The sequence below is a fragment of the Phyllobates terribilis genome, unplaced genomic scaffold (genome assembly GCF_046119375.1).
Source record: "Phyllobates terribilis strain yellow unplaced genomic scaffold, ASM4611937v1 Scaffold_600__1_contigs__length_992639, whole genome shotgun sequence".
NCBI classification, from domain to species: Eukaryota; Metazoa; Chordata; class Amphibia; order Anura; family Dendrobatidae; genus Phyllobates; species Phyllobates terribilis.
Window position 1 is genome coordinate 768,643 of NW_027363360.1, and position 27,002 is coordinate 795,644.

Genomic DNA, 27,002 nt, shown 5'->3' on the forward strand with positions numbered 1-27,002 from the left:
GAGTAAAAATCCCAGAACAACACAGGGGGACCTAGTGAATGACCTGCAGAGAGCTGGGACCAACGTTACACAGGCTACCATCAGTAACACACTAAGCCGCCAGGGACTCAGATGCTGCAGTGCCAGACGTGTCCCCCTGCTTAAGCCATTACATGTCCGGGCCTGTCTGAAGTTTGCCAAAGAGCATTTGGATGATCCAGAAGAGTATTGGGAGAATGTCATATGGTCAGATGAAACCAAAGTAGAACTGTTTGGTAGAAACACAACTCGTCGTGTTTGGAGGAGAAAGAATGAGTTGCATCCAAAGAACACCATACCTACTGTGAAGCATGGGGGTGGCAACATCATGCTTTGGGGCTGTTTCTCTGCCAAGGGACCAGGACGACTGATCCGTGTACATGAAAGAATGAATGGGCTCATGTATCGTGAGATTTTGAGAGCAAACTTCCTTACATCAGCAAGGGCATTGAAGGTGAAACGTGGCTGGGTCTTTCAGCATGACAATGATCCCAAGCACACTGCCAGGGCAACAAAGGAGTGGCTTCGTAAGAAGCATTTCAAGGTCCTGGAGTGGCCTAGCCAGTCTCCAGATCAAAACCCTTTAGAAAACCTTTGGAGGGAGTTGAAAGTCTGTGTTGCCCAGCGACAGCCCCAAAACATCACTGCTCTAGAGATCTGCATGGGGGAATGGGCCAACATACAAGCAACAGTGTGTGCCAACCTTGTGAAGACTTACAGAAAACGTTTGACCTCTGTCATCGCCAACAAAGGATATATAACAAAGTATTGAGATGAACTTTTGTAATTGACCAAATACTTATTTTCCACCAAAATTTGAAAAAAAATTCTTTCCAAATCAGACAATGTGATTTTCAGGATTTGTTTTCTCATTTTGTCTCTTATAGTTGAGGTCGACCTATGATGTCAATTACAGGCCTCTCTCATCTTTTTAAGTGGGAGAACTTGCACAATTGGTGGCTGACTAAATACTTTCTTGCCCCACTGTATTATATGGCAGCGCAATTGTAACATTTGGGTGGGTGGCAAAGCGCTGCAAACCCAAATAGTATTAAGCGGTTAATTACTTCAGGAACATCTTGGAATATTCCTATTCATATAGTGGAACTGAATGACCTCGCACACAAGAAATCAATATACCCTACACTTGCTCTACTCTACGAGGTCTGGGATAGGGGTAAAGATATAATGGAAATAGGAGACAGCAATGAATCTACATCTATATGGTTTAATTATAAATATGAAGAGTTCTATAAATTAGAGGGATTCCGAAGTTGGGTGGATAAAGAAATTTATACAATATAAAACATATATAACATACAGTACAGACCAAAAGTTTGGACACACCTTCTCATTTAAAGATTTTTCTGTATTTTCAGGACTATGAAAATTATACATTCACACTGAAGGCATCAAAACTATGAATTAACACATGTGGAATTATATACTTAACAAAAAAGTGTGAAACAACTGAAAATATGTCTTATATTCTAGGTTCTTCAAAGTAGCCACCTTTTGCTTTGATGACTGCTTTGCACACTCTTGGCATTCTCTTGATGAGCTTCAAGAGGTAGTCACCGGAAATGGTTTTCACTTCACAGGTGTGCCCTGCCAGGTTTAATAAGTGGGATTTCTTGCCTTATAAATGGGGTTGGGACCATCAGTTGTTTTGTGCAGAAGTCTGGTGGATGCACAGCTGATAGTCCTACCGAATAGACTGTTAGAATTTGTATTATGGCAAGAAAAAAGCAGCTAAGTAAAGAAAAACGAGTGGCCATCATTACTTTAAGAAATGAAGGTCAGTCAGTCGGAAAAATTGGGCAAACTTTGAAAGTGTCCCCAAGTGCAGTTGCAAAAATCATCAAGCGCTACAAAGAAACTGGCTCACATGAGGACCGTCCCAGGAAAGGAAGACCAAGACTCACCTCTGCTTCTGAGGATAAGTTTATCTAAATCACCAGCCTCAGAAATCACAGGTTAACAGCAGCTCAGATTAGAGACCAGGTCAATGCCACACAGAGTTCTAGCAGCAGACACATCTCTACAACAACTGTTAAGAGGAGACTTTGTGCAGCAGGCATTCATGGTAAAATAGCTGCTAGGAAACCACTGCTAAGGACAGGCAACAAGCAGAATAGACTTGTTTGGGCTAAAGAACACAAGGAATGGACATCAGACCAGTGGAAAACTGTGATTTGGTCTGATGAGTCCAAATTTGAGATCTTTGGTTCCAACCACGGTGTCTTTGTGCGATGCAGAAAAGGTGAACGGATGGAATCTACATGCCTGGTTCCCACCGTGAAGCATGGAGGAGGAGGTGTGATGGTGCTTTGCTGGTGACACTGTTGGGGATTTATTCAAAATTGAAGGCATACTGAACCAGCATGGCTACCACAGCATCTTGCAGCGGCATGCTATTCCATCCGTTTTGCGTTTAGTTGGACCATCATTAATTTTTCAACAGGACAATGACCCCAAACACACCTCTAGGCTGTGTAAGGGCTATTTGACCAAGAAGGAGAGTGATGGGGGGCTACGCCAGATGACCTGGTCTCCACAGTCACCAGACCTGAACCAAATCAAGATGGTTTGGGGTGAGCTGGACCGCAGAGTGAAGGCAAAAGGGCCAACAAGTGCTAAGCATCTCTGGGAACTCCTTCAAGATTGTTGGAAGACCATTTCCGGTGACTACCTCTTGAAGCTCATCAAGAGAATGCCAAGAGTGTGCAAAGCAGTCATCAAAGCAAAAGGTGGCTACTTTGAAGAACCTAGAATATAAGACATATTTTCAGTTGTTTCACACTTTTTTGTTAAGTATATAATTCCACGTGTTAATTCATAGTTTTGATGCTTTCAGTGTGAATGTACAATTGTCATAGTAATGAAAAAACAGAAAAATGTTTTAATGAGAAGGTGTGTCCAAACTTTTGGTCTGTACTGTATATACGATATAAAACATTGTCTGAAGGGATACTTAAGTCCTTTGATCAATTAAAAGGGGAGTTTGGGTTGACAAATAAACAATTGTATAAATATCTACAGTTTCGGCATTCATTTAATGCACAATCAAGATGGACTCCCTTTTGGGTAGAAAATAATACTTTTGTTAAGCTGGTATTAGAGAAGGGAAATACTAAGGGTCGTATTTCTGATATTTACTGAATCCTTCTTGATAATTATTTAAAAATATTTCCTTCTCCAGCTAGACAAAAATGGATGGAGATAAAGGTCCAATTTCTGAGGATCAATGGAGAGCGGTATTAGAACTGGTACCCCAATTATCTTTACATGAGGGGCAGAGATTTTCCCAGATCATATTAATACACAGGAAATATAAGACGCCTAGATTCCTATGTAACATAGGATACCGGACTGCTGCTGAACGTCCAAGATGTAAAATGGATGCTGCGGGCCTATTACATACGCTATGGGAATGCCGGGAGTTAGGTAAATACTGGAAAGGAGTTCTGTCTATTATAAAGAGGGTATATAAAATAGATATTCAACCAGACCCAAAAAATGCCTATTAGGTATATTAGAGGATGATATGGAATTTGACCCAATTTCAATAGGGATTTCACATATTTTATTTAAAACTAGGAAACATATTGCATCCAAATGGATTAACCCCTCACCTCCAGAAATTAGTGAATGCAAAAATAAGGTAAATAATATTATCAGATTACAAAAAGGGGTATATAAAAAACAAAACTGAATGAATAAATTAGAGAAAATATGGGGCTTATGGTTGGATACACCTGGAATGCCATCAAGGGGGTTATTGTTGGAGAGACAATGACTTATGGGAGAAGGGCAGTATTGGTGAGGTCTAATGTTTCATTGTAATGTTAAGGAATTCCAATATACATGTGGTATGGGTAATATAGCACACCTATATGTGTATAGGATTATAATGTTTATTACAATATTAAGGTTATATAAAAGATATCAAGAATGTGGAATATTAATTGTAAGAAATAGTAACTGAAAGTTATCAGACGGTAATGGGCAAGCTGAAAGGATATATAGGAGAGATGCATGTATGTGATCCCTATGGTATGTTATTTTATTATTTCTATGTACTGATTTCTTGTTTTGTAAAAAAAAAAAAAAACTAATGAAAAAATCTCAATAAAAATTTCTTGCAATAAAAAAAAGAAGAATAGGAAAAAGGCTTCTCCCCTGTGTGAGTTCTCTGGTGCTTAATCAAAGCTGATTTCTGGTTAAAACATTTCCCACATTCTGAACATGAAAAAGGCTTCTCCCCTGTGTGAGTTCTTTGATGTGTAACAAGAGATGATTTGTCTGTAAAATACTTTCTACATTCTGAACATGAAAAAGGCTTCTCCCCTGTGTGGGTTCTCTGGTGTTTAGTAAGATGTGACTTATGGTTAAAACATTTCCCACATTCTGAACATGAAAAAGGCTTCTCCCCTGTGTGAGTTCTCTGATGTGTAACAAGAGATGATTTGTCTGTAAAACACTTTCTACATTCTGAACATGAAAAAGGCTTCTCCCCTGTGTGGGTTCTCTGGTGTTTATTAAGATGTGATTTATGATTAAAACATTTCCCACATTCTGAACATAAAAAAGGCTTCTCCCCTGTGTGGGTTCTCTGGTGCGCAACCAAAACTGATTTTTGGTTAAAACATTTCCCACATTCTAAACAGGAAAAGGGCTTCTCCCCTGTGTGGGTTCTCTTGTGACTATCAAGAATCATTTTACGATTAAAACATTTCCCACATTCTGAACAGGAAAAGGGCTTCTCCCCTGTGTGGGTTCTCTGGTGCTTAATCAAACCTGATTTGCTTGTAAAACATTTCCCACATTTTGAACAGGAAAAGGGCTTCTCCCCTGTGTGGGTTCTCTTGTGACTTTCAAGAATCATTCTATGATTAAAACATTTCCCACATTCTGAACAAGAAAAAGGCCTCTCCCCTGTGTGAGTTCTCTTGTGTCTATCAAGAATCATTTTACGATTAAAACATTTCCCACATTCTGAACAGGAAAAGGGCTTTTCCCCTGTGTGGGTTCTCTGGTGGCTATCAAGATGCGCTTTCCGGTTAAAACATTTCCCACATTCTGAACATGAAAAAGGCTTCTCCCCTATGTGGGTTCTCTGGTGGTTTTTAAGATACGCTTTCTGGTTAAAACATTTCTCACATTCTGAACATGAAAAAGGCTTCTTCCCTGTGTGGGTTCTGTGGTGCTTAACTAAAGCTGATTTCTGGTAAAAACATTTCCCACATTCTGAACAGGAAAAGGGCTTCTCCCCTGTGTGGGTTCTCTGGTGGCTATCAAGATGCGCTTTCTGGTTAAAACATTTCTCACATTCTGAACATGAAAAAGGCTTCTTCCTTATGTGGGTTCTCTGGTGGTTAACCAAAGCTGATTTCTGGTTAAAACATTTCCCACATTCTGAACAGGAAAAGGGCTTTTCCCCTGTGTGAATTCTCTGGTGGTTATCAAGATGCGCTTTCCGTTTAAAACATTTCCCACATTCTGAACATGAAAAAGGCTTCTCTCCTGTGTGGGTTCTCTGGTGATCAACAAAAACTGATTTCTGGTTAAAACATTTTCCACATTTGGAACAAAACAATCTATTGTCCGCTGTGTGTATTTTTTGATGTTTAAGAATAGACTTTTCAAGGGTAAAACTATTTCCATTTTCTGAACGTGAAAAAGATTTCTTTGCTTTAGGAGCAGTTCGTTTATTAATGCTTATTTTATTTTGATTTTCCTTAGTAGTCGGTAATGAATCAGAAGATAGGACCTGTTTCATAGGATCAGATGATTGATGTTTGCTGTGAAGGGATGATGGTATATCTGGAGTAATGGCATTCACTTCAATTGTATCTTGTGGGATCTCAAGATCGTCAGATTTAAAAATCTCCTGTCCATCTGATCTCCTGGTACAGTCATCTACCAAGAAAAAAAACACAATTATTAATTTTGAATAAAATGTCCCTGAAATTTATATTTTTGAAGATTTCTACTTAAAATGTCTAAACAAACACATCCCTGGGCTATATGCTAATCCAGGGAAATGAAGAGATATATGCTCAAGTTTAAAAATCTATTTTATTAGACACAAATCTAAAAAATAGAGGAATATTTAAAATATTTTCAATATTCCTCTATTTTTTCGATTTGTGTCTAATAAAATTGATTTTTAAACTTGAGCATATATATCTTCATTTTCCTGGAATAGCATGTAGCCCAGGGATGTGTTCGTTTAGATTGATTTAGAAGTGGTATGCAATCTTTATTTTTCTATGGGATTCTTGTGATAATTGTACTTAAAATGCCTGTAGGAATGGCAAGTTATTGACAGAATGACAGTTCACAGTCTAATAGAAAACCTCATAGGATGAACCAGTAGAGCGTGGTGTCCAACTGTTTGTTCATTCTGCCTCCAAAATATGGAATAAGAGGCCATCAAAAAATGTTATGTAGGGAAAAATGACACCAATAAAAACTTCTACTCATCTCACAAAAAACAAGTCCCCACTCAAGTCCATCATCTGTCAATGGAAAAACAGAGGTTTCCACATTATTAGTGGCTCAAAGGCTCTTGAGAATCAACATGGCTTCCATAAACCAATCCAGCAATATCCGCTCTCCCAAAGTCAGATCTCCCCCTCGCTTCTGAGCCTTGCAGTGCGCCCAAACCACATTTAGCATCCATGTATTTGGCATTACTATAGTGAGAAGAACCCACTTAATTGATGGTGTGTGTCTCCTGGAGCACAATCTGGACACTATGTGTTGGGTAATAAAATGGCATATTTGCAATTTTCACTCTCCATCATCCACCTTGTGCTAATTTTTGGAAAGTGACTGTGAAGTCATAATAGTCACTTCTCCTATAGATTAATTCACTGAGGGTTATAATTTCCAAAATGGAGTCACTTGATGGGGATTTCTACTGCTCTGGTTTTCTGCCATTTTGTCATATTAGTGCTTCTACAAAAGATGTGTACCATCTCCTCTGGGACATCTACTTCTCCTCCTGCTTCGACTTGTGTGATGTCTCCTTCTGTCACCAGGAGAAGCCTTATTCATTCCGCAGGCGGCACTTGTGATGGAAGAGACGTTAGAACCAGAAGCTCTGGGTGGCGCAGGCTCTGCGCTGCCACTAAGATTAGGGAGCCTGGGACCAGTAGTACCATCCAGTCTGGCAGTATGGGTGTGTGTGCTGTCCAGCTGAAGTAATCTGCTCCCTGCTTCAGCCATTTGGAAAGCACCGCACCCTACTAAAGCTCGGAGCATATTGCCGGGAGCTGCCAGATACAGCCTTGTTCTCCTCTGGTTCAGTCCTCTGTGCTCAGCTCCCGGCTTGTGTATTTGTTTCCTGTTGTGACCTCGGCCCGTTTACTGACTACTCTTGTGTCTTCTGATTTAGTATTTTCTCTGTCCTCCTGGTTCTGACCCGGCTACCTGACTATTCTTCTTCCTATCTCACTCCACAGAACAGCAGGTAACACCGTGGCCCAAGCCTAGGGATCTCTGTGTTAGTCCAGATCCATGTAGAGGGGTTAAAGGGTGATGAGCAAAGTAATTTTTGAAATCTATAAATGGGGTAGATAAGGCAAGCCTGTTCGTGGTGGCCATCTTTCGAGCTTCCAGGTGACCATAAACAGTGCCCCCAATACATTGTGTCTGCAAACTATTCCAGCAAAATCTGCATTCCTAATAGCTAAATGTCGCTCCTTCCCTTCTTAACCTGCCATGTGCCCAGACAGTAGTGTACAACCATATATAGGGTATTGTCACATTCAAAAGAAGTTGAAAAATAATTTGTAAGGTCCATTTGTTTCCTATTATCCTTTGTGAAGAATTTCAAAGTTATCACCACGTAAAGTGACAAACGTCAGATTTGAAAAATGGCCCTGATTAGGAACAGAAAACTGGGTGCCTGAAGAGGTTAAATCAGAGGATTACTGAAGTCAAAAACTGTGATTATACACAATAAAACATCGACTGAAATGATCAAACTCAACAGTCTTCATCAGTAATAAATGAGTAACTAGTGGTGAAACCTCTCTGGGGTAATTAGAGTATGGGGCTCGGGGGCTCTTGGGAATCTAAACTATCGTAAGGGACAATATTTTCTGTCAGATGAGTATCAAGAAGAAATATTAGACGTTCAAAGAGAACTTTTTATAATACTGCAGAGCTGAGGGGTCTTAAATTTAGATCTCGAGCATTTGGAAGAGGCAATGGAGACCTTCTTTTTGAAAGACTACCAGGGAGTTACAGCGTCACATAAGTGAGGGAGGCCGATCCAACCACAATGAAACTATCATACAGAATGAACTTGTAAAAAAAGAAAGAATATAAAAACATGTAACATCCCCAACTACTACATATGCATGAAGGGAGAAATCCAACACTAAACTGGAGTCACACTCATTTATGTTGGACCATTGGAGCTACTATGAGTCCTGAGCAGAAGAGTAGAGAAAGTATTATCGCCCCCATTTCAGGAGAGATTGTGCAGTAATCTGAATTTCTTAGGATCGAAAACATAATGGAATTTATGACGTGGAGTGACTCCATGAAACCAGGGCTGGAGCCAACACATCTCCTGCAGGCGTGAATAAATGTATATTACAGCCATCAGCCACGCACAGCTTAGAGATATATCATGGCACAGGTGTAATGTTTTTTATGTAGTTTATCACAATCCTGTTTGAAGTTAGTTGGTTTTAAAAGATATTGAAAAATCAGGATAAAGGGAAACTCTGTTGTTATTGTACAGAAATTCACACTTGGCCTCACTGCACATTTAATGTTGTCGATCAAAAAAGTCTGGAAAGACTGGACCTGGTCTTGTAGGGACCATATGAGAACATTCAGCAGCACAGAAGGGAGAGAAGGTAGATTCATCCAATAAGATATCAGGGATCTAGGAAGCCAACACCATCATTACCCTCCGCTTTCTCTTACAGGCCAATCAAAATATTTTTCTTCAAGTGATTTTCTCACTTGTCAGCACATTCTACGTACACTGTCATTTGGCTTTGTAGTTTACAGACCTGGGCAGGTAACGGTCAGCGTCTCCTAATCCCAGGGGGTAGGTGATTCCTTCAGGTTGTAAGTTGTATAGAAAAGGTCTTTCACAATTTCCCAAAGTAAATTGAACATTTTCGGACGGAGGAGAATGTTGTGGTCTAGTGGCAAAATGGTGATCGCACGATTGCTATACGGCCAGACTACACCACCGATAAAGCAGTCACAGCCGGTGACTGAGAAGAATCTGTGACTTCTCTGCATTTAGTGATTACTACTCACCTGGGTAGTCATATATAGGAATCTCCTCTTTACATCGCTCATCACCCCTCACATATGTCTCTGTAGTATTAATGTGGGTCAGATCTTCACCCTGAAACAAATATTATAAAAGTCACAGACAGATGGAGAAGTCCCATCTATGATCAGCTCTAATCCTGCCATCTCCACCGTTCTCATTACACAAGTATAAAACATATAATACTGGTGGATAAAACAAGACCTTTACAGCTGTCTACACATCATAGGGGAAATCTCATGACACCTTCTCTCCATCTACCTGATGATCCTGAGGAACATTGGGATCTTCTTGTTTACAGTCCTGTGGAAGAAGAGGATGGGGACATCTCTCTGGTGTTGTCCTCTTACTGGATATATCTGGAGGAAACACATACAGGGGCTGAATTCATTCTTTACATACAGATAATTATAGGTTGTGTGTATTTAGTCCTGTCTATTACCTGGTGATGTGAGGGGCTTGGGAACCTCCATCATGAAGTCCCTGTACAGATCTTTGTGTCCTTCTAAATACTCCCACTCCTCCATGGAGAAATAGACGGCGACATCCTGACATCTTATAGGAACCTGACACATACAATGATACCGTCATCCCCCAGATTCCTCCATAGCGTTACTGTATAATGTCCCAGAATTCCCAGCAGTGTCACCTCTCCAGTCAGAAGCTCAATCATCTTGTAGGCAAGTTCTAAGATCTTCTGGTCATTGATGTCCTCATGTATCAGGGGGTGAGGTGTAGGCCCCGTGATTAATCGCTGGTTATGGAGAGAAACATTAATAAATCTCACTACAGACATTTCCAGAGTCCTCACCTCTCCAGTTCTGTCCGTCTGTTATTCCTATAGATAAGATTGATGTAATGTGACGTCATCAGAATCTCTCACCTCTCCAGTAATCCGGAAGAGGATCTCTAGGGTGAGGTGGAATATCCTCTCCGCCATCTTTTCCCTGTCCATATCAGGTAAATCAGGAAAATTTTGTTATATAGAAGATCTGCACTGAGAGGATCCGGTATTGTAGAGACCTGAATGAGAAGATAAGCCGATGGAACATCATAAAAATCCTGTGCAATAATACAACTATTGGAGATAACGAGGGGAAACATATAAGGAGATTTATTATTTGACAGTATTTAGTTTTTTCTTTACATCTAGTAATAAAACCTATATATTTAAGGCCACAGACAACAAGCAGGGAAATATTGAGAAAATATTAACAATTTCTCCCAAACCCCTCTTCTCTCTCACCTCTTCCTTATCCACCATTTGGACCAAACCAACTGTTTCCATGCAATTTAACACACACAGCAGAAGTCACTTGTAGACAAATGCAGCACAAAAGGTGCTACTGACCCACTTAACATAGGAATGCATCTCCCCTTAGCACAGACCTGGGATAGGTTGACACCTTCCAGCAGGGGCAGAGATTGAAGGAAAACTCATTTAGGCTTCAAAGGGGTTTAACACAAACTTCAGGATGTCCGGAGCTGATACGAAATATGAAATATTGTAAGTTCTATAACTCCGCTAATAATGGGACCCATGTTTTTAGTGGCAGGGTCAGCCAAGGAACAATATGCTTATTTTATCGTAGCTGTGAGTCCCTCCAGGTAGCTGGGGTGCAAAAGTAACAAAATAACAGACAACAACTATGTCATGTGTGGTCTCTAAAGGAAGGTAAAGTCATAACGGAAAAAATGGTAGAGCCAGCCCCCTTAATGTCATCCCAGGTGCTGTGTGGGCAGGTCTCCCCTTAGGCATAAAAGAATCCAAGGAGGATGGATGAGTATTCATTGCCAGGGGGGTATAGAGACTATAATAAACGGATCTTGTTCGATAACAGTCAAATCAATAAGTGGGGCGCCCCCCTCCAGCTAAACGGAATTGTCTCTGCGATCTATTACGTAAGTCTTCTTTAATCCTGTTTATATTGTGTAACTGTATATTCTGTACTGTATTGTCCCCTTTGTAAAATCCTTGTATATTTTTCATAACCCTGCCTTCCTTTTGGATTAAATATAAAATGTAATAGTCCTGTTTCTTTTGCTCTGTAATCGTTCCCTCCCCCGAAGCCATATACCCTACCAGAACGCAGGCGTCCGACCAGGCCTGTATTATATTTCAAATCTGGACGGTGGTGGCAGCGAACAATAATAATTGGGTTATCGTGAAGCTGACAGTGACCGTACGGGGGCATATACACATATCCCCACAGAGTGACGACAACGGTGAGAGATTATGTAATCTCCCCGGTGTCATCTCTTTGTGAGTTCATGACACCTTCCATAACGCTAATTCTCGTCCCATTTTCCGACAATGGAATTGGAATTAGCAATACTGCAGGAGATATTTATTACAAGTGACATGAGAAATAACTACGTCATGATGAGGCAACATCTTCTAATACGGATCTAAAACCATATTTGGCCAGAGTCCGTCACTGACTACTGCACCACTGGCCATCTATATGAATGTTTCCCGTCTTTCCCGGACTGTAATCTTCTATCAAGTTAGATCTCATGTCTGATTCACACACAGAAGTTTGAGGCTTTTATAAAAGCTGTTTTGTTTGCACACACACCGCAGACAGAAATGATTTGATACTGAAGTCTACATGTATAGTGTATTATGGGGTTTACTTCTGGCCTTAGGCTTTCCTATATTACAAGAAAAAAAAACAGAAAAAAGCAGATATTAAAAAGTTTCAAAAGAAAACTGTCACCAACAATTCTTGTAGAAAAAAAAACATGCAAAAAGCAGAAGACACATTGTCATTTTTTAACATGTTAAACATTTGTGTTTGTTCTTATATGAATTCTTTTGAGCACCAGAACATAGATGTACACCGCAGGGATGGCATGGGTGCGGCTGCAATAAAATCCCTGGCAGTTTAACCACTTGCTCCTGCAAAAAGCAAACATGGCATCTAAGAAGGTTTGACAGAGTTCGGCTGAATGACCTTCCTCCCCCAAGTACTCAATAGTATGGGGCTGCCTAGTTACTATGATACTTAAATGCCTAATAATGGTGTTTGGGCCTGCAATGTACGAAAGTCTATTAGGCCGGGCCAGAGGCAGCATTCAATAAGTTACCTTTTAACGCCCCCAGACACATTAGACTAAAGCTGCATGAAAGCACTGATTTCGGGGGGTTTGGTTGACTATATAATGTATTTGGGGGCCTCCCAACAGATAATGTCAGGGCAGAGAAGGATCTGTGATCCTGAATTTCAGAGGCTAAAATGTTTGTTCTTCCTGTAGATAATCCTCCGCTAGAGGAGTCTGGAGGCGACTCTCTCATACAGACCACAGAAAAGCTGGAATATTTGTGTGTATGGGGGAGTCGGGAGAGATAACCGTCTGCCAAATGACCGATCAGTCAACACTTATCTCATGTGTATGGGGACGTTACTATTGCACAGGCAGGGATAATACACGGCACTACAGTAGTACAGTGCATCATCTGAGCAATCAGAGGCTTCTGTGTTGTATGATCGCACTAAGGAGAGCTGTTAAAAAAAAGGTTATAAAAAAGGTTTAAAAAAAGTTTTAAAGTGAAAATATCACAGTTTTAGCAAAAATAAATATTCATCACTATAGGGAAAACATGCATATAATGGTAAAATGGAGAGGGAGGTCAGCTCACTGTTTATTCAATGCACTTTGTCTGAAGATCACCGCATGGAGCCGCCCTGGTCAGGGACATTTCAAGGTTCAAGTAGAGCAAGGAGGAGAGATGGATTCTCCAGCATTGTCTATATTGTTAAAACCTCACATTAAGGCTGTGTGCCCACGATGCGTTTTTCAAGCGTTTATGCTGCGGAATTTCCGCAGCGTAAACGCTTGGGAAACACTTGGTAAACCTTCCCCCATGGTCTCCAATGCAAATCCGCACTTTCAATGCCCATGCTGCGTATTTTTCCGCAGCGTTTATGCTGCGCTCAAAAATACGCAGCATGTCCATTAATTTTGCGGACACGCAGCGTAATCGCCGCCATTGACTTGCATTAGAACGCACCAATACCGCAAGACTGCATCTGTACTTGCGTAATTGACGCGTTCTAATGTGCGGATGGTACCCGGATGTAGAGGAGAGGAGACTCTCCTCCAGACTCAGGTACCATAGAATCTGTAAATAAAAGAATTTAATACAAAAAATAAAGATTATACTCACCTTCCGATGTCATCCCGGTGTTTTGTCCACGCCGTCCGTTCTCTTGCAATGCTTGCGCTGTTGTGAAGGACCTGCCATGATGTCACTGAGTCATGTGACCCATCACATGACTCAATGATGTCACCGCAGGTCCTTCACAACAGCGCGAGCATTGCAAGAGACCGGACGCAGCAGAGATGACACCAGGAAGACATCGGAAGGTGAATATAATCTTTTTTTTTTATTTTTTACCATTCTTATTCTTTTTTTTAACTATTACTTGGTCACAATATATAAATCCATGCCGGTTGCAGGGATTTATATAGTGTGACCAACTTGTCAAGCACTTTCCAAGAGATGCTCAAAATCGCTTGGAAAACTGCTTGAAAAAACGCATGCGAAAACGCTGAAAAAATGCTTCTCTCTGGCAGAAAAAAAGCATGTAAATCTGCATGCGTTTTTTTCTGCCATAGAGAGGCAAAAACGCTCTGGATCAAATCTGCTACGTGGGCACATAGCCTTATTGTGAGTTCATAAAACTGTTGTGATGGCATACCACCAAGTGCCCGCATAGGAAACCAATGCTTATTCCTGATTTGCAACATGTGAGTCTCTGTGATACTTTTATATCCTTCCCTTTCCTGGGTGTCCATTGATTACTGAGTACTTCTCAGACAATTTAACCCTGTATTGTATGGAAGTAAAAGAGAATACACAAATACAACTCGTGCATCAGACATTCAATAAAATCACTGGAAATTAAAGACAAATACAATTAATTGTACTGTAATATTAATCCGGTCTGATGTTTATTCCCTGTGGGGCTCTAGTTTGTAATATAAATATCCAATATGACTTTCTATTTAAGATTTTTCTTTTCATATCTCCACCTCTTAATGGTTTATAAGCCTTTTCTATTCCTAATATCTGAAGGATCTGATATCCCCTTTATGTTTTTGTGAAAAGCGTCTTGAAACCACAGACAGGTTTAATGTTGTGGGATTGATTGCGTCAGATAAATGTCTTCTAATACATGTTTATAGCGGATCTGACGTCCATCCCACATATTGTAGTTAACTCTCTATACACTCTATTAAGTAGATGACCCCTATAGTGGTACAACTGATGAAATTGTGTATTGCAAATTGTAGTCCTGTTAGGTTTTCTTCAAATGTGTTGGTTTTATTAACCACTTCGCACCAGAGCCTGTTTTTGCCTTCGTGACTGGGCCAATTTTTTCAATTCTGACCACTGTCAATTTATGAAGTAATTACTCTGGAACGCTTCAACGGATCCCCCTGATTCTGAGACTGTTTTTTCGTGACATATTGTACTTCAGCATAGTGGTAAAATTTCTTCGATATCACTTGCGTTTATTTGTGAAAAAATCGGAAATTTGGTGAAAATTTTGAAAATTTAGCAATTTTCAAACTTTGAATTTTCATGCCCTTAAATCAGAGAGATATGTCACACAAAATAGTTAATAAATAACATTTCCCACATGTCTACTTTACATCAGCACAATTTTGGAACCAAAATTTTTTTTTGTTAGGGAGCTATAAGGGTTAAAAGTTGACCAGCGATTTCTCATTTTTCCAACAAAATTTACAAAAACATTTTTTTAGGGACCACATCACATTTGAAGTCACTTTGAGGGGTCTTTATGACAGAAAATACCCAAAAGTGACATCATTCTAAAAACTGCACCCCTCAAGGTGCTCAAAACCACATTCAATAACTTTATTAAACCCTTCAGGTGCTTCACAGGAATTTTTGGAATGTGGAAGAAAAAAATTAACATTTAACTTTTTTCACAAAAATGTTACTTTAGACCCAATTTTTTTTATTTTCACAGGGGTAACAGGAAAAAATGGACCCCAAAATTTTTTGTGCAATTTCTCTTGAGCGCGATGATACCCCATATGTGAGGGAAAACCACTGTTTGGGCGCACGGCAGGGTTCGGAAGGGAAGGAGCGCCATTTGACTTTTTGAATGTAAAATTTGTTTGAATAATTAGCGGACGCCATGTTGCATTTGGGGGGGCCCCTAATGTGCCTAAACAGTGGAAACCCCCCACAAGTGACATCATTTTGGAAACCCCTTAGGGAACTTATCTAGATGTGTGGTGAGCACCTTGCACCCCCAGGTGCTTCACAGAAGTTTATAATATTGAGCCATAAAAATAAAATTTTCACATTTTTCCCACAAAAAATGTTTTTCATTCCCTAATTTTGTATTATCATAAGGGTAACAGGATAAATTGCACAATGAAATTTGTTGTGCAATTTCTCCTGAGTACGCAGATACCCCATATGTGGGGGAAAACCACTGCTTTGGTGTACGGCAGGGTTCGGAAGAGAAAGGAGCGCTATGTTGGCTGGGATAGGTTGCAGACACCATGTCACATTTGAAGAGTCGCTGACATGCTGAAACTGCAGGAACCCCCACAAGTGACCCCATTTTGTAAACTACACCTCTCAAGGAATTCATCTAGGGAAGTAGTGAGTATTTTTTAATTTTTAAATTTATACCATTGGGCAGTGAAAAAAGCATAATTATATTTTTACCACAAAAAAATGTTTTACCCTCAGATTTTACATTTTCACACAGGGCAATGGGTAAAAATGGTGCCGAAATGAGTCACACAATTTCTTCTAAAAGTGGCAATACCCCATATGTGGTTGTATCGTACCGCTCAACCATACGGCGAGATCTGGGGGGGACGGAGTGCTATTTGACAATTGGAGAACAAATTATTGTAGAATAGGCATTTGGATTTGGGAGCACAAAATTTTCTGAATTTCTTTTGGGGGGGCAAGGGCCATTTCGCTTTTCCAGAGCCTTTCTGCTACCAGTAACTTGGAAGTCCCTTATATTTTTAACAGATGACGGACCTGAGTGGGGACTAGCTTTTTTTGAGGACTGAGTTGAAGCTTTTATTGGGAACATTTTACGTAACATCCGGCGCTCTAGGCTGAGCACTTACATCGGGGTTTCCATCTAAATTTCAAAGTGATGTAATTCAGATGAAACCCCTGCAGGATCCATTCACTGTAATGAGGCAGCAGAGTTGCTCTGGACTCCGTCTGGCCTCTGTTTAGCGGTGTCCTTTTTTTCAGAAGTGCACAAAACTGTGGCCAACCGCACTTTTATGCACGCCTAAAACAAATGACACCGTGGGATCACAGGCCAGACGGCATTCACAGTGGCCTATATCTGCCTCATTACAGGGAATCTTCCGTCATGGGTTCCGTCTGAATCACGTATTTCAGAGATTTACACGGAAACTCTGGCGTAAGTGCTCAGCGCAGAGCGCAGGATAAATGTGAGCAGAGCCTTACTGCGATCTTTGGGAGACATAATAAACAAATCAGTAGCAGGTGAAGAATTGGTTTTATTTATTTTTTTACGCCGTTCCTCGTGTGATATAACTGATTAGATTACTTTATTCTTCGGGTCGGTGCGATTACAGAGATACCAGATTTATATCGGGTTTTTATGACTGACAGCTGCCACACACTAAGAGACGCTTTTTTTTTTGCAAAATCTAGTTTTTGCATCACCATATTTTGAGAGCTATAATTTTTCCATATTTCGGCCGACAGAGTCATGTGACGGCTTGTTTTTTGCGGGACGAGTTGACATTTTTATTGGTACCATTTTTGGGTACGTGACATTTTTTGATCGCTTTCTATTCCGTTTTTTGGGAGGTAAAATTAACAAAAACCAACAATTCAGGAATTGTTTTTTGAGGGTTTTTTTGTATGCCGTTCTGCATGTGGTGAAAGTGATCAGGCAGCGTTATTCTTCGGGTCGGTACGTTTACAGCGATATTACATTTACTGTATATTTTTTTATGTTTTGGCGCTTTTACACAATAAAACAATTTTATAGAAAAATTTTTTTTTTGCATTGCTTTATTCTGAGCGCTATAACTTTTTTATTTTTCGGCTGATAAGCCGCCATACCGCTCTTTTTTTTGCGGAACAAGATGACGTTTTCAGCGGTACCATTTTTATTTCCATTTTGCTTTTTGATCGCATTTTTTTCCACTTTTTGTTTGGCGATATGAGGAAAAAGCATAGTTTTTTCCTCCATTTTTTATTTATTTTTATTACGGTGTGCACAGAAGGAGTTAATTAGTGTGACAGTTTTATAGCTCGGGTTGTTTCGGACGCGGCGATACCAAATATGTATACTTTTTTTATTTTTGCATAAATATACGGATTTATCGGTTTAATATTTTATTTATTTTAATTTATTTTGTATTTTTTTTTAACAGTTTCAAAACATTTTTTTTAAACTTTTCTTTACAGTTTTACTTAGTCCCTGTATGGGACATTAATTTTTATTTTTCTGATCGCTGATCTCATGTAATGTAATAGACATATATTACATTACATGAGATCTTCACACAGTCAGTGTGTCCTGCCAGGCTTCAGCTGCAGGCTGACACTGGCAGGACACCATATATGGTAGAGCTGGAGGCTGTCATGTGACCTCCAGCTGCCATAGCAACCCAAGGTCCTGAAAGGTATCAGGGGTCTTCGGAGAGGTAAGTATACCACCCCCTCTCCTCCTGCTGTCTTCTATATGCCGCGATCACGATAGATCGCGGCATATAGAAGGCAGCAAAGGGTTAACATCACTGGGACCTGATCCAATCAGGTCCCGATGATGTTCCCTGTCAGAGCTAACGCTCTGCACCGCTCTCGCAGCGCTTGCAGGACCCTGGGGGTCCTGAGCGCTGCGAGACCACCCACCGTTTTTAAACGTCCGCGCTGCACAGAGCCCAGGCAGCGCGGACGTTTATGTACAGTGGGCGGTCGGGAAGCGGTTAACATAGTTGCATGCTTTACAGGGTGTATGTCCACATTATATTATATATATATATATATATATATATATATATATATATATATATACAGTACAGACCAAAAGTTTGGACACACCTTCTCATTTAAAGATTTTTCTGTATTTTCATGACTATGAAAATTGTACATTCACATTGAAAGCATCAAAACTATGAATTAACACATGTGGAATTATATAGTTAACAAAAAAATGTGAAACAACTGAAAATATGTCTTATATTCTAGGTTCTTCAAAGTAGCCACCTTTTGCTTTGATGACTGCTTTGCACACTCTTGGCATTCTCTTGATGAGCTTCAAGAGGTAGTCACCGGAAATGGTTTTCACTTCACAGGTGTGCCCTGTCAGGTTTAATAAGTGGGATTTCTTGCCTTATAAATGGGGTTGGGACCATCAGTTGTGTTGTGCAGAAGTCAGGTGGATACACAGCTGATAGTCCTACTGAATAGACTGTTAGAATTTGCATTATGGCAAGAAAAAAGCAGCTAAGTAAAGAAAAACGAGTGGCCATCATTACTTTAAGAAATGAAGGTCAGTCAGTGCAAAAAAATTGGGAAAACTTTGAAACTGTCCCCAAGTGCAGTTGCAAAAACCATAAAGCACTACAAAGAAATTGGCTCACATGAGGACCGCCCCAGGAAAGGAAGACCAAGAGTCACCTCTGCTTCTGAGGATAAGTTTATCCGAGTCACCAGCCTCAGAAATCGCAGGTTAACAGCAGCTCAGATTAGAGACCAGGTCAATGCCACACAGAGTCCTAGCAGCAGACACATCTCTACAACAACTGTTAAGAGGAGACTTTGTGCAGCAGGCCTTCATGGTAAAATAGCTGCTAGGAAACCACTGCTAAGGACAGGCAACAAGCAGAAGAGACTTGTTTGGGCTAAAGAACACAAGGAATGGACATTAGACCAGTGGAAATCTGTGCTTTGGGCTGATGAGTCCAAATTTGAGATCTTTGGTTCCAACCACCGTGTCTTTGTGCGACGCAGAAAAGGTGAACGGATGGACTCTACATGCCTGGTTCCCACCGTGAAGCATGGAGGAGGAGGTGTAATGGTGTGGGGGTACTTTGCTGGTGACACTGTTGGGGATTTATTCAAAATTGAAGGCATACTGAACCAGCATGGCTACCACAGCATCTTGCAGCTGCATGCTATTCCATCCGGTTTGCGTTTAGTTGGACCATCATTTATTTTTCAACAGGACAATGACCCCAAACACACCTCCAGGCTGTGTATGGGCTATTTGACCAAGAAGGAGAGTGATGGGGTGCTACACAAGATGACCTGGGCTCCACAGTCACCAGACATGAACCCAATCGAGATGGTTTGGGGTGAGCTGGACCGCAGAGTGAAGGCAAAAGGGCCAACAAGTGCTAAGCATCTCTGGGAACTCCTTCAAGATTGTTGGAAGACCATTTCCGGTGACTACCTCTTGAAGCTCATCAAGAGAATGCCAAGAGTGTGCAATGCAGTCATCAAAGCAAAAGGTTGCTACTTTGAAGAACCTAGAATATAAGACATATTTTCAGTTGTTTCACACTTTTTTGTTAAGTATATAATTCCACATGTGTTAATTCATAGTTTTGATGCCTTCAGTGTGAATGCACTATTTTCATAGTCCTGAAAATACAGAGAAATCTATAAATGAGAATGTGTGTCCAAACTTTTGGTCTGTACTGTATATATATATATTCTTTATTTTTATATAGCGCCAACATATTCCGCAGAGCTTTACATACATTATCATCGCTGTCCCCATTGGGGCTCACAATCTAAATAAAAAAAAAACCTAACCAAGGATAACCAAGTCACATAGCGTTTGATATTTGTTTCTTGAAAATAACTAGTTGAAAGTTTTCCGCCAAGTGTAGAAGCCTTTTTGGATACAAAAATCAAACAAAATATGCAAAAGAATTTACAAAGTCTGGAGGATGGATCTCAGACATCAAAAAAACTAAGTTTGAAAGAGATATCAAAGACTACGAGTCAAATTCAATTTACACATGGAAGTGAAACAAACCAAGAGCTACTGTTTTGAAATACAGGTCACACAATAAATTCTAAGGAAATAGAGGAGAGCGGAGGTCAGCTTCACAAATCCCAATGTGTCCATGGGTTCCTCTAATTATAATTCTCTGAGGACTTATCTGATGGATTAATTAAAGACAGATGGAACAAAAATAAATTCTCAAGTATTCCCCAAAATCCAGCACAAAACAACGGAGACAGGCGGGCAGAAAGCACAAACGTGCCGGGACATGTGCGTTCCACGCCGGAGTGCATCACGGTCTCCTATCTGCGATTGTGCATGTCCGGAAGCATGTGTTCCACACCGGAGCGCATAATGGTTTTGGATTGCATTACACCAACATAAGATTTTTCTATCTCTGAGATCAGCGTCATGGGAGACTAAAAACAAGTATTGCACATCCTCCCATCATGCAATAGGCAAGTAGATCTACTTTATCACTTCATAAGATATGGGATGATGGCCCACAGTATACTCCTAAATGGTCAAATTTGACCTCTATTGCACAATTAGAGATACACAAGGATCACCACACTTGTTAATTAATAAATAGTATATGTGGAATAATTGCTAAGTAATAATTCTGATATAGAAGCTCAGATATCTCGATGAAGTACAATAATATGTGAATCCCATTCACAGGGAACTGAGTAGCAATGGGTAGAGTATACAATCTAAAAATATAATCCAGGATGGGTCTGTATTCACACAAAACAGGCATAAGAAATTTGCTCATTGAATCCCTTAGGGGCTTGTGAATCCAGTCTAACAATCCACTTACTTTCTTTTTTGAGGATACATCTATTGTGATCACCACCTCTCACATTGGGTTTAACCATCTCAATGATACAAAAGGAGATGTCTCCAGTTTGATCTCAATGTACACTGTTCATATGTCTCGCTAATGGCGTATACTGCCAACCATGGCGTATACTGCCCAAATGCCCCCCCACAATCCTCCCAGACTCCCTCTTGATCTTGCCTACATAATCTAGGGGCAGGTGTGATCATATATACTAGTCCTGAGGATTTACAGTTGGAATAATCCCACTAGAAAAAGATTTTAAGCATGGAGGAACTCAAGAAAGATTTACATGGTCTCATCCAATTAAATGGACAATGTTCTGCAAATCTAAAGAAATCGTAGATTCCTCTATCTAGCCAAGTCCCCTTGGGTGCAGGTTTTTTATAGCAATTGTCAGGGTTCCACAGTGACGACACCGGGGAGATCACACAATATCTCACCATTGCCGTTACTCTGTCTGGATTTCGTCAGGGAGTGGCGAGCACACGATCCCGACTACCCACTACGTAGGTATCGGCAAGCGACCAGTGAGCGTATGGCATCACACCTCCAGATTCCAACGCATGGAATGTGTGTCTACGCCCCCGTACGGTCACTGTCAGCTTCACGATAGCCCAATTAACCCTGGGATTTTCCGTTTTTGCATTTTCGCTTTTAGCTTCCCTTGTTCCCAGAGCCATAGCGTTTTTATTTTTAATATGGTCATGTGAGGGCTTATTTTTTGCGGGATGAGTTGTACTTTTGAACGACATTACTGGTTTTACCATATCGTGTACGGGAAAACAGGAAAAAAAATCCAAATGCAATGAAATTGCAAAAAAAGTGCACTACCACAGATGTTTTTTTTTTTTTTTTACCACGTTCACTGAATGCTAAAACTGACCTGCCCTTCTTATTCTCCAGGTCATTACAAGTTCGTAGACACCAAACATGTATAGGTTCTTTTTTATTTAAGTGGTGAAAAAAAATCCAAAGTTTGCTAAAAAAAAAAAAAAGGCACCATTTTCCAAGACTTGTAGTGTCTCCATTTTTCGGGATCTGGTGCCGGGTGAGGGTTTATTTTTTGCGCACCGAGCTGACGTTTTTATTAGTACCATTTTGGAGTAGCTCTGATGTTTTCATCGCCCGTTATTGCATTTTATTGCAATGTTGCGGCGACCAAAAAAAGTAATTCTGGCGTTTAGAATTTTTTTCTCGTTACGCCGTTTACCATTCGGATCAATTCTTTTTTTATATTGATAGATCGGGCGATTCTGAACACGGCAATACCAAATATGTGTATGTGGGTTGTTTTTTTTTATTATTTTATTTTGATTGGGGCGAAAGGGAGGTGAATTAAACTTTTATGTTTTTTTAATATTTTTAAAAACTTTTTTTTTACACTTTTTGCTTGCGTCTATAGTCTCCATAGGAGACTAGAAGCAGCAACTGTCCGATCGCCTTTGCTACATAGAGGTGATGAGCAGATCACCTCTATGTAGCAGAAATGCTCCTGTGCTATGAGCGCCGACCACTAGGTGGCTCTCATAGTGATAATTACATGACAACCACTGGGGTCACCGATGGGCTTTAAGAATCAGCTGACATGTGCTCGGTTGAATGCAGGCTCACAGCCGGAGCCCTAACTGGACCGGGGGTGATGGCCTGGGGCGTTCTAATACGCCTCAGGCTTTCAAGGGGTTAATATAAATTGTTGCCACCGCCGTCCAGATTTGAAATATAATACAGGCCTGGGCGGACGCCTGCGTTCTGATAGCGTATGGCTTCGGGGGAGGGAACAATTACAGCAAAAAAGAAAAAGAATTATTACATTTTATATTTAATCCAAAAGGGAGGCAGTATTATGAAAAATATACAAGATTTTACAAAAGTGGACAATACAATACATAAGTAGTTACACAAAATAAACAGGATTAAAGAAGACTTACTATAATGATCGCTGAGACAATTCAATATAGGTGAAGGGGAGACACTAAGCTTGATTTGACTGTTATCGAGCAAGATCCGTTGCTATAATAAATATATACTCCCGCAATGAATACTACTCCAACCTCAGCAGATTCTTTTATGCTGAAGTGAAAGACCGGCCCACACACCCCCTGGGATGACATTACGGGGGCTGGTCTCCAGCCTTCATATCTTTATTAGATATCTGTTTTTTGAGATAACTTATTGTGGGTTGATCGTAGAGGCCCGAAAGTGATACATTTTTTTCCGTTATGATTTTACCATTCTCAAGAGACCTCACACGGTATAGCTGCGATCTGTTAATTTGGGACTTTTGCGCCACAGACCCCCAGAGGGACCTACAGAGACAGGAAAATATCCATATCATTCCCAAGCTGACCCTGTCACTAAAAATATGGGTCCCTTCATTTTGAGAATTATGAAACTTTAGTTATTTCGAAGATTCTGCAGTCTTTGTTAAACCCCTTTTGAGCCTAAACGAGTCATTTCCTCTTTCCTTCCATCTCTGCCCCTATGCTGGAAGGTGTCAATCTATCCCAGGTCTGTGCTAAGAGGAGATGCATTTGTATGTTAAGTAGAATAGGCTACTGAACTTCTTGTACTGTTTTTTGCATACCAACAGCTGGAGTTTCAGCTCTCCTCTGGTGACAAATGGTGGATAAGGGAGGGATGAAGAGGGGTTTCAGGGACAGAGAGAAATTGTTAATACTTTCTCAATATTTCCCTGACAGTAACTATGCACTAAATGGTCCCTAATTGTCTGACCGTTTCTGAAAGTTATTGTGGGAGTAGATCCCACAGGACCCTCAGGTCCGGATCAGCCACAAGTATATCCCAGTGTTTTCTGAGGATATGAAAGATACAGTCACTCTGATTGTCGTAAGTTTTTCTTACTCGTGTTGTCCAATCTTTTTCTTGGTCTCTAGGTTAGGGATGGAGGAGTGTCTGTCTCTCCCATTTTTCTGCAAACGATGATGTTGAATCCAAAATGTACCATGAGTACCCTTTTTCCCTGAATCTGATGTTCAGGTCTATAGCCTGTATATTAAAATCTGTGACATTAGAGCAGTACCCAACCGTAAAAACTGGCCCTTGGGTATTCTTCTTTTTATGAGGATGGGGTGGTGGCTATCCCACTTCAATAGTTTATTAGTGCTTGAAGGTTTATGATAGATGAGTGTTCCTAGGGTCCCATTGCAATCCTTCTTGATTAGTACATCCAGGAAAGGCAGCTGGTAATAATTAAACTCTGATATAAATCTAAGGATATTGAGTTCTCTGACAAATTCAAAAGATTGCTCACTCGTCTCTGACCAGATGATAAAAATGTAGTCAATATATCTATATCATACCCCAATATATGGATGCCACCACTTATGATCATCCCTGAATATTGTAGTTTCCTCCTACCAGCTCAGGAATACTTTAGCATGTGAGGGTGCACAGTGGCTCCCCATCGCAGTACCCCTGAGCTGGTGGAAGTACTTCCTGTCAAAAAGAAAGAAGTTATGAGTAATAGCGAATTTTAGAAGATCCTCCATGAAGTCATTATGTCTGCTACACTCTATTGATCTCGATTTCAAGAAATGTCTTACTCCTCTGATACCATCCTCATGCGGTATATTACTGTACAAAGCCTCGATATCTAGTAAGGCCTGATCCCCTACATGCATGTATACATGCTCGAGGGTCTACATGTAGGGGAGCAGCCAAAGGGAAAACCAACTCCAGAGGGATTATTCCAACTACAGGACCTCAGGCGGTACTGGGGGAACATTATACTGTGTGGGGGCTTCATACATACTGCATAAGGAGCATAATTGGGCATTACACTGTGTGGGGGCATCATACATCCTGCATAAGGGGCATAATGGGGGCATTACACTGTGTGGGGGCATCATACATCCTGCATAAGGGGCATAATGGGGGCATTACACTGTGTGGGGGCATCATACATACTGCATAAGGGGCATAATGGGAGCATTACGCTGTGGGGGGCATCATACATCCTGCATAAGGGGCATAATGGGGGCATTACACTGTGGGGCCAGTAAAGGGGTCCTGTACTATGAGAACAATATGTTTCCCCCCTTCCTGTCTCCATAGTTGGGTCGTATGTATCTATTACAGGAAACAGAACAAAAACCTTATGATTCTTATAAAGGGGCAACACAAGACCCCAAAAGAGTCTCCGTGCTGAAGGGGTTAATGCCCCCTGCGCCCAGTAATGGGGTCTCCACATACCTCCACCTGCAGAGCCGCCACCACATATATGGCTGCACTGTGCGCACAGGAGCTGTGATGAGGTCACAGGAGGGGAGGAGTCAGGGGTCACATGATCAGGGGCCTCAGTGGATGCAGGACTCTGTTGTGCTGGTTGTCATGGTGCTGGATGAGCTGAAGTTTATGTGTGGGGTCAGGAGGGGTTTACAGTGTGGATGTAGCAGAGCCGTGTGTGTACGAGGCGTATGGAGCAGAGCCGCGTGTGTACGAGGTGTACGGAGCGGAGCCGCGTGTGTACGAGGTGTACGGAGCGGAGCCGCGTGTGTACGAGGTGTACGGAGCAGAGCCGCGTGTGTACGAGGTGTACGGAGCGGAGCAGCGTGTGTACGAGGTGTATGGAGCGGAGCCGTGTGTGTACGAGGCGTACGGAGCAGAGCCGCGTGTGTACGAGGTGTACGGAGCAGAGCCGCGTGTGTACGAGGTGTACGGAGCGGAGCCGTGTGTGTACGAGGTGTACGGAGCAGAGCCGTGTGTACGAGGCGTACGGAGCGGAGCCACGTGTGTACGAGGTGTACGGAGCGGAGCCGCGCGTGTACGAGGTGTACGGAGCGGAGCCGCGCGTGTACGAGGTGTACTTAGCAGAGCCGCGTGTGTACGAGGTGTACGGAGCGGAGCCGCGTGTGTACGAGGTGTACGGAGCGGAGCCGCGTATGTACGAGGTGTACGGAGCAGAGCCGCGTGTGTACAAGGTGTACGGAGCGGAGCCGTGTGTACGGAGCGGAGCCGCGTGTGTACGAGGTGTACGGAGCGGAGCCGTGTGTGTACGAAGTGTACGGAGCAGAGCCGTGTGTGTACGAGGTGTACGGAGCGGAGCCGCGCGTGTACGAGGTGTACGGAGCGGAGCCGTGTGTGTATGAGGTGTACGGAGCGGAGCCGCGTGTGTACGAGGTGTACGGAGCGGAGCCGCGTGTGTACGAGGTGTACGGAGCGGAGCCGCGTATGTACGAGGTGTACGGAGCAGAGCCGCGTGTGTACAAGGTGTACGGAGCGGAGCCGTGTGTACGGAGCGGAGCCGCGTGTGTACGAAGTGTACGGAGCAGAGCCGTGTGTGTACGAGGTGTACGGAGCGGAGCCGCGCGTGTACGAGGTGTACGGAGCAGAGCCGCGTGTGTACAAGGTGTACGGAGCGGAGCCGTGTGTACGGAGCGGAGCCGCGTGTGTACGAAGTGTACGGAGCAGAGCCGTGTGTGTACGAGGTGTACGGAGCGGAGCCGCGCGTGTACGAGGTGTACGGAGCGGAGCCGTGTGTGTATGAGGTGTACGGAGCGGAGCCGCGTGTGTACGAGGTGTACGGAGCGGAGCCGCGTGTGTACGAGGTGTACGGAGCGGAGCCGCGTGTGTACGAGGTGTACGGAGCGGAGCCGCGTATGTACGAGGTGTACGGAGCAGAGCCGCGTGTGTACAAGGTGTACGGAGCGGAGCCGTGTGTACGGAGCGGAGCCGCATGTGTACGAGGTGTACGGAGCGGAGCCGTGTGTGTACGAGGTGTACGGAGCAGAGCCGTGTGTGTACGAGGTGTACGGAGCGGAGCCGCGCGTGTACGAGGTGTACGGAGCGG

The 27,002-nt window shown here is 41.9% G+C and overlaps 2 protein-coding genes across 2 annotated transcripts; both read right to left on the reverse strand.

Moving 5' to 3' along the window:
• Window positions 1-2,982: 2,982 nt before the first annotated feature.
• LOC141233448 (uncharacterized) lies at window positions 2,983-7,083 on the reverse strand. The gene is made up of 2 exons (XM_073667907.1): window positions 7,023-7,083; window positions 2,983-5,940 (listed from the first exon to the last, which is right to left on the reverse strand). The coding sequence occupies exons 1-2, from the start codon at window positions 7,081-7,083 to the stop codon at window positions 4,133-4,135; spliced, it is 1,869 nt and encodes a 622-aa protein (XP_073524008.1). The 3' UTR covers window positions 2,983-4,132.
• Window positions 7,084-7,841: 758 nt separating this feature from the next.
• Window positions 7,842-25,479, reverse strand: LOC141233449 (gastrula zinc finger protein XlCGF53.1-like). The gene is made up of 7 exons (XM_073667908.1): window positions 25,406-25,479; window positions 10,215-10,354; window positions 9,981-10,085; window positions 9,774-9,897; window positions 9,593-9,690; window positions 9,316-9,406; window positions 7,842-7,936 (listed from the first exon to the last, which is right to left on the reverse strand). Exons 2-7 carry the CDS (start codon window positions 10,284-10,286, stop codon window positions 7,842-7,844), a joined length of 585 nt encoding a protein of 194 aa, XP_073524009.1. The 5' UTR covers window positions 10,287-10,354; window positions 25,406-25,479.
• Window positions 25,480-27,002: the final 1,523 nt, after the last annotated feature.

What these genes read in the sequence shown, in the direction of transcription:
- LOC141233449 (XM_073667908.1), bottom strand. Translation starts at nt 10,286, where the DNA reads ATGGACAGGGAAAAGATGGCGGAGAGGATATTCCACCTCACCCTAGAG. An exon ending in CAAGCCCCTCACATCACCAG is followed by an intron (nt 9,691 to 9,773) that starts GTAATAGACAGG and finishes TGTTTCCTCCAG; the next exon opens with ATATATCCAGTAAGAGGACA. An exon ending in ATGTTCCTCAGGATCATCAG is followed by an intron (nt 9,407 to 9,592) that starts GTAGATGGAGAG and finishes TATTTGTTTCAG; the next exon opens with GGTGAAGATCTGACCCACAT.
- LOC141233448 (XM_073667907.1), bottom strand. Translation starts at nt 7,083, where the DNA reads ATGAATAAGGCTTCTCCTGGTGACAGAAGGAGACATCACACAAGTCGA. An exon ending in AAGTCGAAGCAGGAGGAGAA is followed by an intron (nt 5,941 to 7,022) that starts GTAGATGTCCCA and finishes TTTTCTTGGTAG; the next exon opens with ATGACTGTACCAGGAGATCA.